Source organism: Oncorhynchus nerka, linkage group LG6, assembly GCF_034236695.1.
Source record: "Oncorhynchus nerka isolate Pitt River linkage group LG6, Oner_Uvic_2.0, whole genome shotgun sequence".
In the NCBI taxonomy this organism is placed as follows: domain Eukaryota; kingdom Metazoa; phylum Chordata; class Actinopteri; order Salmoniformes; family Salmonidae; genus Oncorhynchus; species Oncorhynchus nerka.
The window spans coordinates 33212317-33229462 of NC_088401.1; the positions used below are offsets into that span (position 1 = coordinate 33212317).

General features: G+C 43.8%; 1 protein-coding gene across 2 annotated transcripts in view; it reads left to right on the forward strand.

Annotated features, from left to right (window-relative positions):
- The window catches only part of LOC115130381 (collectin-12-like), a 68789-nt gene that overhangs the window by 44265 nt on the left and 7378 nt on the right, over positions 1-17146 (forward strand). For both annotated transcript variants that reach the window (XM_029661471.2, XM_065019529.1), the window contains one exon: positions 452-574. In XM_029661471.2, coding sequence (XP_029517331.2) covers positions 452-574 — 123 coding nt within the window. The remainder of the gene's footprint in view (positions 1-451; positions 575-17146) is intronic.

The following is a 17146-nucleotide window of genomic DNA, read 5'->3' on the forward strand; positions in this document are numbered from 1 at the left end:
CTGACTCGGCAGCCATCTGAGCCACAATAGACACCTGATCACATGTGTTCCAAATGGCATCCTGTTACCTATATAGTCCACTACTTATGACAATGGCACCCTATCTCCTAGGCCCCTCAAACTCAACTCTGGACTTCGAAACCAGTTTCACTACGTTTTTTCATTGTTCCCCTCTAATCAGGGACTGATTTAAGTGGGTGCAATTAATTATCAGGTAGAACAGAAAACCAGCAGGCTCTGGACCTCGTAGGGTAAGAGTTGAATAACCCTGCCACAGGCAATGCACAGAGACCCAGGACCTTCATACAATGTAGTAAATGTTTTGGTATGATAACCATAACATCCTTTCACTTCATATGGTTACATTGTGAATATTGATGTAGGAAGGAAAGGATATATGCTAACTATTTTCCCAAATGTTTATTCATCTGCATTTCTCTCCCTTGTGTAGGGATCCAGGAGGGGACCCAGTGCACTAAGTGTAAGAATGAGTGGGCGTTAAAGACCTCCATAGCACTACTCTACGTGCTGTGCACTCTACTCACCATCGCTGTGGCTGTCCTCGGGTATAAAGGTAAGCGGAGACACACATCGATCTGTCAGTCAAAGTGCATGCCTTTTTGCGTCCCAAATGGCACCCTATTCCCTATGTAGTGCACAACTTTTGACCAGGACCCATAGGGAATAAGGTGTCAACCTTAAAGAGGTAGGGAGAGACATATTTTCATGCTGGTGTGTCTGTCAAAAGGGCATGCTACTTTTGAGACATAGAATAGAAAGTGTATGTCATTGTCCAACCGTGGTGGCTAGCATCGGTCGAACAAACCTGCATGTTGCTACTTGACATATTTCACTGAAGTCGTTTGGTTTGTTGAGAAAGTTATTGTCCAAACTGTGCGTGGGGTCCTTGTTCATATCCTGCCAGGAAATAAGATTACATTGGAGAGTGTGTGTGTGGGGGGGACCAGGCTGTGTGTGTGTTGTGTGTTTGTGTGCCTAACATCCCCCCCAGTGACCCCATTCGGTATGCCCAAACATGACATAGATGCTGTCAGACAATGTTTCATTGTTATTCATGAAGGTAAGTGGAAGAGTCATGGAAACTCTGAGAGATCATCACAGTCTCTGAAACTAAAACAAGCCCTTTTCTCTGGAAAGGAACATTTACACACAGCCTGCCCCCTTTTATCTGCTTTTCCACAAAACCTCAGTGCCGTTGTCTGTCCTCCCCCCTTTCACCCTTCCTGCACCCCTGCACACGTCCCCCCATTCACCCTGTCTCTGTTTATTTAACCAACACCCCCAATCACACCTCCGGGAACCAACCCGCGGCTTTGCTGAGCTCCACTTCCTGCGTTCTGATTTTTCCAGCTTTGGGAAAACTGTCCCGCAACGGTCCGAAGGCCAAACTTAAGACTGTTCCTGTGATAATTGCGCTAAACCATTCCCATATGTGTACACGTGTGTGTGTGTGTGTGTGTGTGTGTGTGTGTGTCCCCTATTTACAACATCTCAAAATGACACTGGTTTACATCTCTCGTGGTTATTGGGGGATTCTCAACTGCATTAAAAGTAATGTCCTTTACACTCACAATTGGGTTCAGTCAGTCAGCAGTCAATCCTCATCCTTGCTCCCCGTTGCACGTTTTAATGCATCCCTAATTTAGACCAGATGAGCGGTGAACCCGGTGCCACTCTAGCAGAACCCACTGAAATTGCGTTTTTACTGGCGGAGCTGTAGTACTGGGCTGTCCAGGGAACCACGGCTCCACAGCCTAAACATGCAGTCAGGTCCAGATGGTTATGTGGAGTGAGATCCCAAATACTCTATTCACCTCACATCTGTATTCTGTACTGTAGAATACAGCATATCTCTGACCCTGTGCTCTCTACTCTCACCCATAACAATGTCCTCGCTTTGTCTCTTTATCTCTTTATGGTGTGTATGTGGTCTCCACTGAGATATAGAACCTCCATGATATAGGCTTTCCTTGCAGGCAAGACTAGGGCTGCATCCCAAATGTCAGCCTATTCCCTATATAGTCCACTACTTTTGACCAGGGGGCTCTGGTCAAAAGTAGTGCACTATATAGGGAATAGGGTGGCATTTGAGACACGACCCAGTTTGGATGAGGTAGGGATCAGAAAAATATGAATATGAGGAAGGAGAGGACACAGAGAGGGGAATTAGAGGGTGTAGGGGGAGTCTCCCCACTCGTTGTCCTCACTCAGCACTCTTGCCGCATTCATTTATTTTTCCCTTTCTTTCTTTTCCTCTGTTTCTCTCTGTGCTCAGGCTGTGTGCATGGGATCTGCCACTACATTCTGGGCTATAATCAGAGCTTTAGCCAAAATAAGCAGAGTTGTCAGGTTGTGTGTATGTGTGTATGCACGCATGTGTGTGTGTGTGTATGCTTTTGTGCGTGCATACTCAGTGTCTGCTCAGTGTGTGGGTGTGTGTGTGTGTGTTGTGTGTGAGGAAGGGATGACACCCAGAAACTACAGCTGCAGCACAGCTGGCCTACTACACATGCCATAGTAGGGCATAGCTCTTGGCCAGATATTATACAGTGTGTGTGTGTGTGTGTGTGTGTGTGTGTGTGTGTGTGTGTGTGTGTGTGTGTGTGTTATGCAGAGAAACAATGTATAGTAAATGTATGGTTTAATGTGAGTGTGTCTTTCGAGCTCTGTGTGGTACAGCAGTGTATGGTGTCTGGAATTGTGTCTCATTTAGTTTGCAATGGAACATTTCATTCAGACTGGCCATACCTATCCAATCTGAGGTAAAACTACTCTTTCAATCGACAGGGAGTTTTCATAGATCATATGGCTTTCTCAAAACTGTCATAGTTGCTTTTGTATTTCAAAAGTATTTTGGGTGGTTAGTCATCTATGAAGGTGAAAATGTGAAACATACAGTACCAGTCTAAAGTTTGGACACACCGACTCATTCAAGGGATTTTCTTTATTTGACTATTTTCTACATTGTAGAATAATAGTGAAGACATCAACACTATGAAATAACACATATGGAATCATGTAGTAACCAAAAAAGTGTTAAACAAATCAAAATATATTTGAGATTTGAGATTCTTCAAAGTAGCTAGCATTTGCCTTAATGACAGGTTTGCACACTCTTGGCATTCTCTCAACCAGCTTCACCTGAAATACTTTTGCGATAGTCTTGAAGGAGTTCCCACATATGCTGAGTACTTGTTGGCTGCTTTTTCTTCACTCTGTGGTCTAACTAATCCCAAACCATCTCAATTGGGTTGAGGTCGGATGATCGTGGAGGCCAGGTCATCTGATGCAGTACTCCATGACTCTCCTTGGTCAAATAGCCCTTACACAGCCTTAAGGTGTGTTGGGTCATTGTCCTGATGAAAAAATAATGATAGTCCCACTCAGCACAAACAAGATGGGATGGTGTATCGCTGCAAAATACTGTGGTAGCCATTAAAACCTCTTAAGGATCCGCTCCTATTTTTAAATTTTTGCCTAAAATTACATACCCAAATCTAACTGCCTGTAGCTCAGGCCCTGAAGCAAGGATATGCGTATTCTTGGTACCATTTGAGGGAACACTTTGAAGTTTGTGGAAATGTGAAAGAATGTAGGAAAATATAACACAATAGATCTGGTAAAAAATCATACAAAGAAAAAAACAACCGTTCTTTTGAAATTTTGTTTTACCATCATCTTTGAAATGCAAGAGAAAGGCCATAATGTATTATTCCAGCCCAGGTGCAGTTTTGGCCACTAGATGGCAGCAGTGTATGTGCAAAGTTTTAGACTGATCCAATGAACCATTGCATTTCTGTTCAAAATTTTGTATCAAGACTGCTCAAATGTGTCTAATTTGTTTATTAATAACTTTTTCATGCTAATCGAATTAGCCTACATTAGCTTAACCGTCCCGTGGACGGGACACCGATCCCAAAGAAGTTGTTTAAGTGTGCCTTGAATTCTAAATAAATCACAGACTGTCACCAGCAAAGGACCCCCACATCATCATACCTCCTCCGTACTTCACGTTGGGAACTACACATGCGGAGATCATCCGTTCCCCTACTCAGCGTCTCACAAAGACATGGCGGTTGGAACCAAAAATCTCAAATTTGGACTCATCAGACCAAAAGACAAATGTCCAACAGTCTATTGTCAATTGCCCAAGCAAGTCTCTTCATATTATTGGTGTCCATTAGTAGTCGTTTCATTGCAGCAATTCGACCATGAAGGCCTGATTCACGGAGTCTTCTCTGAACAGTTGATGTTAAAAGGTGTCTGTTACTTGACCTCTGTGAAGTATTTATTTGGGCTGCAATTTCTGAGGCTGGTAACTCTGATGAACTTATCCACGACAGCAAAGGAAACTCAGGGTCTTTCTTTCCTGTGGCGGTCCTCATGTGAGCCAGTTTCATCATAGAGCTTGATGGTTTTTGTGACTGCACTTTCAAAGCTTTTGAAATTTTCTAAATTGACTTACCTTCATGTCTTATAGGAATGTTGGACTGTCGTTTTTCTTTGCTTATTTGAGCTGTTCTTGCCATAATATGGACTTGGTCTTTTAACAAATAGGGCTATCGTCTGTATACCACCCATACCTTTTTTTTTTTTTTTTTCAAACCCGAGATGGCATAGCAGTTCAGACGTCTTTTGTCCTCGTCTTGTCGTGTTGTGTATATATATATATTTACAACTTTTTTTTCACATACATTTTATTTTTATTTTCCATCAACTCATCTTCAATACACTCTCCTGCAACCTGCCTCACCAATTGATATGTATAAATACGTATTATTTACCTCAAATCTGCAATCCTCCAAGAAGCTAGCCAGAAGCTAGCCAGAAACTCCAAGAAGCTAGCCAGAAGCTAGCCAGGAGCTAGCCAGAAGCTAATCAGAAGCTAGTTAGCTTCTTTACTGGCAACTCGTTCGTATTCAGCTAACCACGGTTTGTGGTCATCAGCTATCCTTTAACTCGAAAATCTATCGCCAGTTTTGTACGGCGCAGCGCGGCTCGGAACGGAACATACCGGACCGATTTTTTCTCTCCATGTCCCTGGATTTCAACTGCTCTCTGGACATTCACTCCCGGATCTCACAGCTAGCTGGCTGCTATCCGTGTGTCTATCTGCTTTCGTCAATTCCGGAGCAAACATCAATTACTCCGGAGCTAGCCAGCTCCGTCAACCACTCCTGAGCTCCGTCAATCACTCCTGGGCTGCAGTCACCTATCCGGACCCGTTTTACTGCCTACACGGAGCCCCTCCGGGCCTTCACAACTGGACTGCCGACGTTATCTACCCGAAGGAGATCCGGCTGGCTCCTCCGTCGCGACGTTACCTGAATGCCCATCTGCGGCCTGCTAACCGTTAGCTGTCTTACCGGATGCTCTCAGAATAGACAATCGGACAATTTATTTATTTTTATTATTATTATGTTTCTTCTTGGGCCTCTATAACTATATCTATTGTTTTTATTTTTTGTTGTTGTGTGATTTGGACTAATCCCCTCTACAACACGGAACTCCACTAATCTACTGACGGAACGCAAGAGGTGGCTAACAACAGACCTCCATCCTATGCTAGCTTGCTACCGATGTCCTGGCTAGCTGTCTAAATCGCCGTGACCCCCAAACCAACCTCTCCACTCCCTGGACCCTTTTGATCACTCGACTAAGGATGCCTCTCCTTAATGTCAATATGTCTTGTCCATTGCTGTTCTGGTTAGTGTTTATTGGCTTATTTCACTGTAGAGCCTCTAGTCCTGCTCACTATACCTTATCCAACTTATTAGTTCCACCACCCACACATGCAATGACATCTCCTGGTTTCAATGATGTTTCTAGAGACAATATCTCTCTCTTCATCACTCAATACCTAGGTTTACCTCCACTGTATTCACATCCTACCATACCTTTGTCTGTACATTATACCTTGATGCTATTTTATCGCCCCCAGAAACCTCCTTTTACTCTCTGTTCCAGACGTTCTAGACGACCAATTCTTATTGCTTTTAGCCGTACCCTTATTCTTCTCCTCCTATGTTCCTCTGGCGATGTAGAGGTGAATCCAGGTCCTGCAGTGCCTAGCTCCACTCCTATTCCCCAGGCGCTCTCTTTTGATGACTTCTGTAACCGTAATAGCCTTGGTTTCATGCATGTTAACATTAGAAGCCTCCTCCCTAAGTTTGTTCTTTTCACTGCTTTAGCACACTCTGCCAACCCGGATGTTCTAGCTGTGTCTGAATCCTGGCTTAGGAAGACCACCAAAAATTCAGAAATTTTAATTCCAAACTACAACATTTTCAGACAAGATAGAACTGCCAAAGGGGGCGGTGTTGCAATCTACTGCAAATATAGCCTGCAGAGTTCTGTCCTACTATCCAGGTCTGTACCCAAACAATTTGAACTTCTACTTTTAAAAATCCACCTCTCTAAAAACAAGTCTCTCACCGTTGCCGCCTGCTATAGACCACCCTCTGCTCCCAGCTGTGCTCTGGACACCATATGTGAACTGATTGCCCCCATCTATCTTCAGAGCTCGTGCTGCTAGGCGACCTAAACTGGAACATGCTTAACACCCCAGCCATCCTACAATCTAAACTTGATGCCCTCAATCTCACACAAATTATCAATGAACCTACCAGGTACCCCCAAAGCCTTAAACACGGGCACCCTCATAGATATCATCCTAACCAACTTCCCCTCTAAATACACCTCTGCTGTCTTCAACCAAGATCTCAGCGATCACTGCCTCATTGCCTGCATCCGTAATGGGTCAGCGGTCAAACGACCTCCACTCATCACTGTAAAACGCTCCCTGAAACACTTCAGCGAGCAGGCCTTTCTAATCGACCTGGCCGGGGTGTCCTGGAAGGATATTGATCTCATCCCGTCAGTAGAGGATGCCTGGATATTTTTAAAAATGCCTTCCTAACAATCTTAAATAAACATGCCCCATTCAAGAAAATTAGAACCAGGAACAGATATAGCCCTTGGTTCTCCCCAGACCTGACTGCCCTTAACCAACACAAAAACATCCTATGGCGTTCTGCATTAGCATCGAACAGCCCCCATGATATGCAGCTGTTCAGGGAAGCTAGAAACCGTTATACACAGGCAGTTAGAAAAGCCAAGGCTAGCTTTTTCAAGCAGAAATTTGCTTCCTGCAACACTAACTCTAAAAAGTTCTGGGACACTGTAAAGTCCATGGAGAATAAGAACACCTCCTCCCAGCTGCCCACTGCACTGAAGATAGGAAACACTGTCACCACTGATAAATCCACCATAATTGAGAATTTCAATAAGCATTTTTCTACGGCTGGCCATGCTTTCCACCTGGCAACTCCTACCCCGGTCAACAGCACTGCACCCCCAACAGCAACTCGCCCAAGCCTTCCCCATTTCTCCTTCTCCCAAATCCATTCAGCTGAAGTTCTGAAAGAGCTGAAAAATCTGGACCCCTACAAATCAGCCGGGCTAGACAATCTGGACCCTTTCTTTCTAAAATTATCTGCCGAAATTGTTGCCACCCCTATTACTAGCCTGTTCAACCTCTCTTTCGTGTCATCTGAGATTCCCAAAGATTGGAAAGCAGCTGCGGTCATCCCCCTCTTCAAAGGGGGGACACTCTTGACCCAAACTGCTACAGACCTATATCTATCCTACCATGCCTTTCTAAGGTCTTCGAAAGCCAAGTCAACAAACAGATTACCGACCATTTCGAATCTCACCATACCTTCTCTGCTATGCAATCTGGTTTCAGAGCTGGTCATGGGTGCACCTCAGCCACGCTCAAGGTCCTAAACGATATCTTAACCGCCATCGATAAGAAACATTACTGTGCAGCCGTATTCATTGATCTGGCCAAGGCTTTCGACTCTGTCAACCACCACATCCTCATCGGCAGACTCGACAGCCTTGGTTTCTCAAATGATTGCCTCGCCTGGTTCACCAACTACTTCTCTGATAGAGTTCAGTGTGTCAAATCGGAGGGTCTGCTGTCCGGACCTCTGGCAGTCTCTATGGGGGTGCCACAGGGTTCAATTCTTGGACCGACTCTCTTCTCTGTATACATCAATGAGGTCGCTCTTGCTGCTGGTGAGTCTCTGATCCACCTCTACGCAGACGACACCATTCTGTATACTTCCGGCCCTTCTTTGGACACTGTGTTAACAACCCTCCAGGCAAGCTTCAATGCCATACAACTCTCCTTCCGTGGCCTCCAATTGCTCTTAAATACAAGTAAAACTAAATGCATGCTCTTCAACCGATCGCTACCTGCACCTACCCGCCTGTCCAACATCACTACTCTGGACGGCTCTGACTTAGAATACGTGGACAACTACAAATACTTAGGTGTCTGGTTAGACTGTAAACTCTCCTTCCAGACCCATATCAAACATCTCCAATCCAAAGTTAAATCTAGAATTGGCTTCCTATTTCGCAACAAAGCATCCTTCACTCATGCTGCCAAACATACCCTTGTAAAATTGACCATCCTACCAATCCTCGACTTTGGCGATGTCATTTACAAAATAGCCTCCAATACCCTACTCAACAAATTGGATGCAGTCTATCACAGTGCTATCCGTTTTGTCACCAAAGCCCCATATACTACCCACCATTGCGACCTGTACGCTCTCGTTGGCTGGCCCTCGCTTCATACTCGTCGCCAAACCCACTGGCTCCATGTCATCTACAAGACCCTGCTAGGTAAAGTCCCCCTTATCTCAGCTCGCTGGTCACCATAGCATCTCCCACCTGTAGCACACGCTCCAGCAGGTATATCTCTCTAGTCACCCCCAAAACCAATTCTTTCTTTGGCCGCCTCTCCTTCCAGTTCTCTGCTGCCAATGACTGGAACGAACTACAAAAATCTCTTAAATTGGAAACACTTATCTCCCTCACTAGCTTTAAGCACCAACTGTCAGAGCATCTTACAGATTACTGCACCTGTACATAGCCCACCTATAATTTAGCCCAAACAACTACCTCTTTCCCAACTGTATTTAATTTATTTATTTATTTTGCTCCTTTGCACCCCATTATTTTTATTTCTACTTTGCACATTCTTCCATTGCAAAACTACCATTCCAGTGTTTTACTTGCTATATTGTATTTACTTTGCCACCATGGCCTTTTTTGCCTTTACCTCCCTTCTCACCTAATTTGCTCACATTGTATATAGACTTGTTTTTTTGTTTTTTGTTTTTTACTGTATTATTGACTGTATGTTTGTTTTACTCCATGTGTAACTCTGTGTCGTTGTATGTGTCGAACTGCTTTGCTTTATCTTGGCCAGGTCGCAATAGTAAATGAGAACTTGTTCTCAACTTGCTTACCTGGTTAAATAAAGGTGAAATAAATTAAAATAAAAAAACAACACAACTGATTGGCTCAAACGCATTAAGAAGGAAAGAAATTCCACAAATTCCTCTGACACCGCCTGGTATAGAGGTCCTGGATGGCAAGAAGCTTGGCCCCAGTGATGTACTGGGCCGTACGCACAACCTTCTGTAGTGCCTTGCGGTCGGAGGCCGAGCAGTTGCCATACGAGGCGGTGATGCGACCAGTGCAGCTGTAGAACTTATTGAGGATCTAAGGACCGATTTCAAATCTTTTCAGTCTCCTGATAGAGAATTGGCATTGTTGTGCCCTCTTCACGACTGTCTTGGTGTGTTTGGAACATCAAATCAAAATCAAATTTATTTATATAGCCCTTCGTACATCAGCTGATATCTCAAAGTGCTGTACAGAAACCCAGCCTAAAACCCCAAACAGCAAGCAATGCAGGTGTAGAAGCACTGCATGAAAGTTTGTTGGTGATGTGGACACCAAGGAACTTGTGGCTCTCGAACTGCTCCACTACAGCCTTGTTGATGAGAAGGGGGGCGTGCTCGGCCCTCCTTTTCCTGTAGTCCACCATCATCTCTTTTGTCTTGATCACGTTGAGGGAGAGGTTCTTATCCTGGCACCACACTGCCAGGACTCTGACCTCCTCCCTATAGTCTGTCTCTTTGTCAGTGATCAGGCTGTTGTGTCGTCAGCAAACTTAATGATGGTGTTGGAGTCATACTTTTGGAGTCGTACTCGGCCATGCAGTCATGGGGGGGCCCCCATGTTGAGGATCATCGTGGCAGAGGTGTTGTTACCTACCCTTACCATCTGGGGCCGGCCCATCAGGAAGTCCAGGATCCAGTTGAAAAGGGAGGTGTTTAGTCCCAGGGTCCTTAGCTCAGGGGTGAACTTTGAGGGCACCATGGTGTTGAACGCTGAACTGTTATCAATGAATAGCATTCTCACATAGGTGTTCCTATTGTCCAGGTGGGAAAGGGCAGTTTTGAGTGCAATAGAGATTGCATCATTTGTGGATCTGTTGGGGCGGAATGTAAATTGAAGTGGGTCTAGGGTTTCTGGGATAATGGTGTTGATGTGAGCCATGACCAGCCTTTCAAAGCACTTCATGGATGCAGACGTGAGTGCTACGGGTCAGTAGTAATATATGCAGGTTAAATTGGTGTTCTTGGGCACAGGGACTATGGTGGTCTGCTTGAAACATGTTGGTATTACAGACTCGGTCAGGGACAGGTTGAAAATGTCAGTGAAGATACTTGCCAGTGTGTCAGCGCATGCTCAGAGTACACATCCTGGTAATTTGTTTGGCCCTGCGGCCTTGTGAATGTTGACCTGTTTAAAGGTCTTACTCACATTGGCAATGGAGAGCGTGATCACACAGTCTTCTGGAAGAGCTGATGCTCTCATGCATGCTTCAGTGTTGCTTGCCTCGAAGCGAGCATAGAAGTTATTTAGCTTGGCTGGTAGGCTAGTGTCACAGGGCAGCTCACAGCTGTGCTTCCCTTTGTAGTCCGTAATAGTTGGCCAGCCCTGCCACATCCGATGAGCGTGGAGCCGGTGTAGTACTATTCAATCTTAGTCCTGTATTGACGCTTTGACTGTTTGATGGTTCATCGGGCATAGCGGGATTTCTTATAAGCATTCAGGTTAGAGTCCCGCTCCTTGAAAGCGGCAGCTCTACCCTTTAGCTCAGTGCTGATGTTGCCTGTAATCCATGACTTCTGGTTGGAGTATGTACGTGTGGTCACTGTGGGGACGACGCCATCGATGCACTTTTTGATGAAGCCAATGACTGATGTGGTGTATTCCTCAATGCCATTGTAAGAATCCCGGAACAGATTCCAGTCTATGCTAGCAAAACAGTCCTGTAGCTTAACATCTGCGTCATCTGACCACTTCCTCATTAAGCGAGTAACTGGTACTTTGTGCTTTCATTTTTGCTCGTCAGCAGGAATCAAGACGATTGAGTTATAGTCAGATTTGCCAAATGGAGGGCGAGGAAGAGCTTTGTAAGTGTCTCTGTGTGTAGTGTAAAGGTGGTCTAGAGTTTTTTTCCCCTCTGGTTGCACATGTAACATGCTGGTAGAAATGAGGTAAAACGGATTTAAGTTTCCCTGCATTAAAGTCCCATGCCACTAGGAGAGCCGCCTCTGGATGAGCATTATCTTGTTTGCTTATGGCTTTGTACAGCTCGTTGAGTGCCGTCTTAGTGCCAGCGTCGGTTTGTGGTGGTAAATAGACAGCTACGAAAAATATAGATTAAAACTCTCTTGGTCTATAGCTTATCATGTGATACTCTACCTCAGGCGAGCAAAACCTTGAGAGAAATAGACACAGACCGCCACCCCTTGTCTTACTGGAAGCAGCTGTTCTATCTTGCCGATGGACCGAAACACCCAGACAGTTGTATGTTATTCATGTCGTATGTTGTAAGTTATCCATGTCCAGTCACGACTCGGTGAAACATAAGATATTACAGTTTTTAATGTCCCGATGGTAGTCTTATCAGAGCTCATCCATTTTATTATCCAAGGGGGATTACTCACTCACCGTCGGATCCTTACAAGGCACCCAGACCTACGTCCACGATATCTTCTTCATGCGAATGATGGGGATTTGGGCCTTGTTGGGTGTCTGAAGTAAATCCTTCGCGTCAAAGAAAAAGAAAAAGGCTTTGTCCAGTACGAGGTGAGTAATCGCTGTCCTGATATCCAGAAGCTTTTTTCGGTCATAAGAGACGGTGGCAGAAACATTATGTACAAAATAAGTTACAAATAACATTAAAAAAACACACACAATAGCAGAATTGGTAAGGAGCCCGTAAAACAGCAGCCATCTCCTCCGGGCGCCATCTTTTACAACTTTTTTGGTTACTACATGATTCCATATGTGTTATTTCATAGTTTTGATTTCTTCACTATAATTCTACAATTTAGAAAATAGTAAAAAATAAAGAAAAACCCTTGAATGAGTAGGTGTGTCCAAACCTTTGACCGGTAGTGTACATCCGTCCACCAGGCTGAGAAGGCTACATCCCGAGTGGCATTTGATATTCCATATACAGGCGACTTGATTTCCCCAAAATATTAGGATGTCTACTCTGTATGAAGCCATTTTCCATCATAATTTTATGACTTCTCTATGTTTCAATTCTGGAGACATTTCTAGGAATGGTTGGGAATGTTGTTTTGATCTCTTGTTTCCTGCAATGGAAAGAGTGGGATCCTGGGAGGATTATACGTTCAGAGAGTTTAGGTAGTAAACACTTTCTCAAACATGCGAAAGCAATTACTTCTGAGTTTCACAAACACTACTACATGTCTATGACACTACCCATACCAGGCCCATATCCAGAAAGCGACTCAGAGTAGGAGTGCTGATCTAGGATGATCTTTGCCTTAAATCTTAACGATTAAGAAGGGGGAGGGACCTGATCCTAGATCAGCACTCCTACTCTGAGACGCTTTGTGAATATGGGCCCCAGTCAACACTATCAGGTAGGAGTGCTTCTAACACCACAGCACTCTTGATAAGACACTCACCTGAAATAAATTCCATCTAAATGGGAAAATGTAATTATAAGCTACTTTTGGGCTGAATTCCATGTTATGCATGCATGTGAATATGGCATGAATCAATTTATTCAGTCTACTCCCATTTTAGCTTAGCACAATTACAGACGAACACATGCAAGTCATTAAAAGCATGCCTGAACTTCTGGGTTTCTATTTCCGCAAGGCATTTGTTGACAATGAGAAAAGTACACTCATCCTTGGCGGGTTTGAAGAATGACACATTGTTGTTTCTCTGTCTCTCATCTCTCATTTCCAAGCTGTTGCCTTCCGTCCTCTCTGTCGTTGTTAGTTAGATGTTCTATCATCACTTTACTTCTTCCTTAATTGGGATGTTCCGTGAAATGAGTGCCTTTTGCTTCCCTTTGATATTTTAAGTAGAAATTGTGCACTAATATAGAATTTTAAAAGCTGGTTATATTCAATCAAGCGCCCTTTAATATAGACCACGTGGAAAATCCAATAAATTAGCATTTTGACATGCCCCTCTGTGCACCCTCTGTGATTTCCAGGAAGATTTTTAACCCACTTAACCCCAACAGTTGTCAAAGTTTTTACCATCCGTGTAAAGCCCTAGTTATTTCTGAAGATGGATTATTTACTTCCTGTGATTAGTGATTAATTTTAAAGTAAAACAAAAACCTGTCCCTCATTTTAAGGTCGACCCTCCCACTTGGCACACACTGGTTGAATCTATGTTGTCTCAATGAAATTACGTTGAACCGATGTGGAATACACGTTGAACTGACGTCTGTGGCCAGTGGGCTGTTATGTGAACTGAACTGTCGTTTTAATATGGTGGAACTATTCCTTTTCAAATATTTTTTTGCAAAAGAAACATTGAACATCTAATAGTCAAATCATAGTGTAAAAGCAGGTGAGCTGGTTCTACTCTTTTTGACCATTTTGTGGTGTTTTGTGTTGGACAACTGAGCGGGTTGAGCGTAACGGGTCAACCCTGTTACCCATAGATCGACAGGCTAGAAATGTTTGAACATCAAGCTTCCATTTCCCCTGATTTATGGCTGATTTAAGATGAAATCGACAGCCCTGTTATGGTCAACCATGTTACTTTATTTGGCACTTAATAGGCACTTACTGTAGTAATTTTAAAAATGTAGCCTCTTAAGATTGGAAAATGTGCCATGCAGGAAATGTTACATTTATAGGGCTCTATTTTTGGCTGGTGTTAAGCCAGCACAATTGTCAAACACACACTTGTTTGCAATTTCGACCTATTTAGAAACATTTGTTATTTTCATGTAACAATTGCTTGTTTTCCATTTTAGTTTTAATTAAAGAACAAGCCCTTGTAGCCTACCCTTACATTATTATAATGAATGCTGGTTCAACAGCAATGTGTCCGGATTCTTTCTAATCCTGACACGCATTTGCCAAGCAACCTATCCATCAAATGTTTTCTAAATGGTATACTCGTGAGGCTTTTGCTGACATGCTTTTGCACTATTCACAATTCACATATGCCTACCTGCAGTGCATACTCCATAACTTTTGTATCCATCCCCATTTCCAAAGAGCGCATTTGAGGTTTAAAAAGTCTCCCGATGTTTGTAATTTACACTTTGACATTTCAGACTTGATTTTCCTTTAAGAAAAATTGATCAACCCCTATAAAATGTCCATTAATTATAATCCACATAATCATTCACATTTCCTGTTGCTGCTGGATTAATTTCCTGCTGTAGCAAACTGGCTCAAATTAAGATGCTACATCTGTACAGCTTGCCCAGATAAACACACTCAGTCAGAACAGTGGGATCTATCTCAGTCAGAAGGAGGAATTGAGGTGCTTGTGCTTCTTCTCCTCTTGTGTCTTTATGATCTTTATGATGATTCGACCCTTGGTGGTCTAGAATAAAGTGAATGATGATATCCACTTAAGGGTTGAGCTTGGTGGGGTCTTTGAGCTTGATTAGTTAGTTGGTCTTTACCTGTTTTCTTAAGTGGAGGATAGAAATAATAGCTAGGGTATAGTTTTCACTGGTTGTAACTATGGATGCACCTATATGACATTTTTGGCCGATATTCAATATTTTCCTTGCCAAAAAACCTGATACCGATAACCGATATGAAATTTTGCGGCCTTTTATGTATTCTAGAACAGTTAAATCGTTGAAACACACACACACACACACACACACACACACACACACACACACACACACACACACACACACAGTAAAACATAATCAAAACCTATTTCTTTCACTTAATTGCTGTGCTCTTTTAATAACTTGTTCAGTCTTTTCATTCTTAAACCAGGATTTCATCATACATATCAAGCAGTGAAGTTTCAGCTCTGTCATGCCTGCTCCCGTTCCCCCTCTCTGGCACTCCAGGCTGCTCATCATTACGCACACCTGTCACCATTGTTACACGCATCAGCGCTTCATTGGACTCACCTGGACTCACCTTATTGATTGCCCCCTCTTTATCTGTCTATTCCTCAGTTTGATCCTTGTACCTAGCATCGAGCAGGGTGGCAACACAGTAAAGAGGCTCAGAGAGAATGCCACTGAATCGCTTGTTCGCAGCCTCTAGTAGAGTACTTTTGCAAGTTTTAACCATACAGTCTGTGTCAGCAATTTTGTTGATCAGGCGTTTCAATACCTTGACAGAGGGTATCACGTCTGCTGCAGACGCAGTTGATGAGCTTATTTCTCGAGTCAGTTGTTTCGAATGGAGCTAGGAGTGTGTTCATGTTGACAAGTTTCAAACATGTTCTCAAATGGCAGAATCAGTATGAGAACCAGCACATTCTTGAGCATGCAATACGGCTTTCCTCAGTATGAAATCTTCGTCGACCCACTGTGCTGTCAGACTCAGCATGCTCATGGGGCTGACATCACTGGTCCAAATGTCAGTCGCGAAGCTAATAGCATTGACGCCCATAGCAAGTAGCTCATGGAAGTGCATTTCAACAATACTTTGTAACTCCGGTAGGGCAACATCTGAAAAATAGCATCTACTTGTTAGTGCTTATCGGTTCTTGAGGTGCTCGACCAGTCGGACGAAAGCCAGCATCATCCATGAGAGAGATTAATTGGATTAATTGTCCGGAGCAATGAATTCCATTATCTTGGCGTTAATGGATTTCGCCTTTGAGTTGTCTCGCTGAAATGTTCTTACTCTCATGTGACTGCTCGACTTGAACTTGTTTAGTTGTGTGCGCTTAGTTTTTTTCAGATTTTGTTTTAAGTAGTCGCTGAACGTCTGGGGGTGATGCACTTTCAAGTGAGTAATTAGGTTTGTGGTATTGAAAGATTTCACTCTCTCCCTTCCTCGGGAAATAATAGCAGCACAAACGTTGCAGATGGCCTTTTTGTTATCATCCTTTGAATCTTCAACATAGATCCACACAGCAGACATTGTGGGCTAGGTTAGGAATGCTGTGTTGCACGTGTAGCGCTGTATTCTTCGTGGCGTCACTACGTCATCTACCTACGTTACATAGGTATGCACGTCAGCTTTGACATCGGTTTTGCACATTGGCATTAAACTAGATGCCGATGTTGTCATTTTAGCTAATATCGGCCGATTCTGATATGCGTACCGATATATCGTGCTCCCTTAGTTGTAACCCCTGTGGTCTCCAGTTAGCTGGTTAGAGATGGCTCCCTAGCCTGTGGAAGTGGTGGTGGTGGGGTGATTCCATGGAATCTCAGACACATTCCAGAGGAAATGAAGGGTCCTGTCGCCTGTGGGGGAGTAAAGACCCTCCCTGACACAGCGTCTGTCTCCTTAGGGTACCCTTTGATTCCCCTGTTTACTGAGGACCCCCCTCAGGTTGCTTCCTGTCCCCCAGGGTCCCTCCAGTGTCTCTGTCCTATCCCCCCTCCTCTCCAGACCCTAATCCCTCTGACCACCCACCCACTCTGCGCTCATCTGCCAGTGTCTTCAGTGTCTCATGCTCAGGCTTCATGGACACACCCAGTCATTGAGACATTATTGTGTATTACATGACCATTTCCTAATCCTAAAGCTTGTGATTGCTTGAGGCGACCATTATTACATACCCACCAGACATATAGACATCTTATATATTGTGTCTGAGTGAGGTTTCGTAATCATTCTTTCTGATCCCTTTTATACATGGTGTCTGTGATTGCAGGCTATTCTGCCCATCCTTCTCAGACTCGTAATATTGTATGGAGCCCACCACTGTGCTGAAGAGCTAACCCTGAACTGTGTTG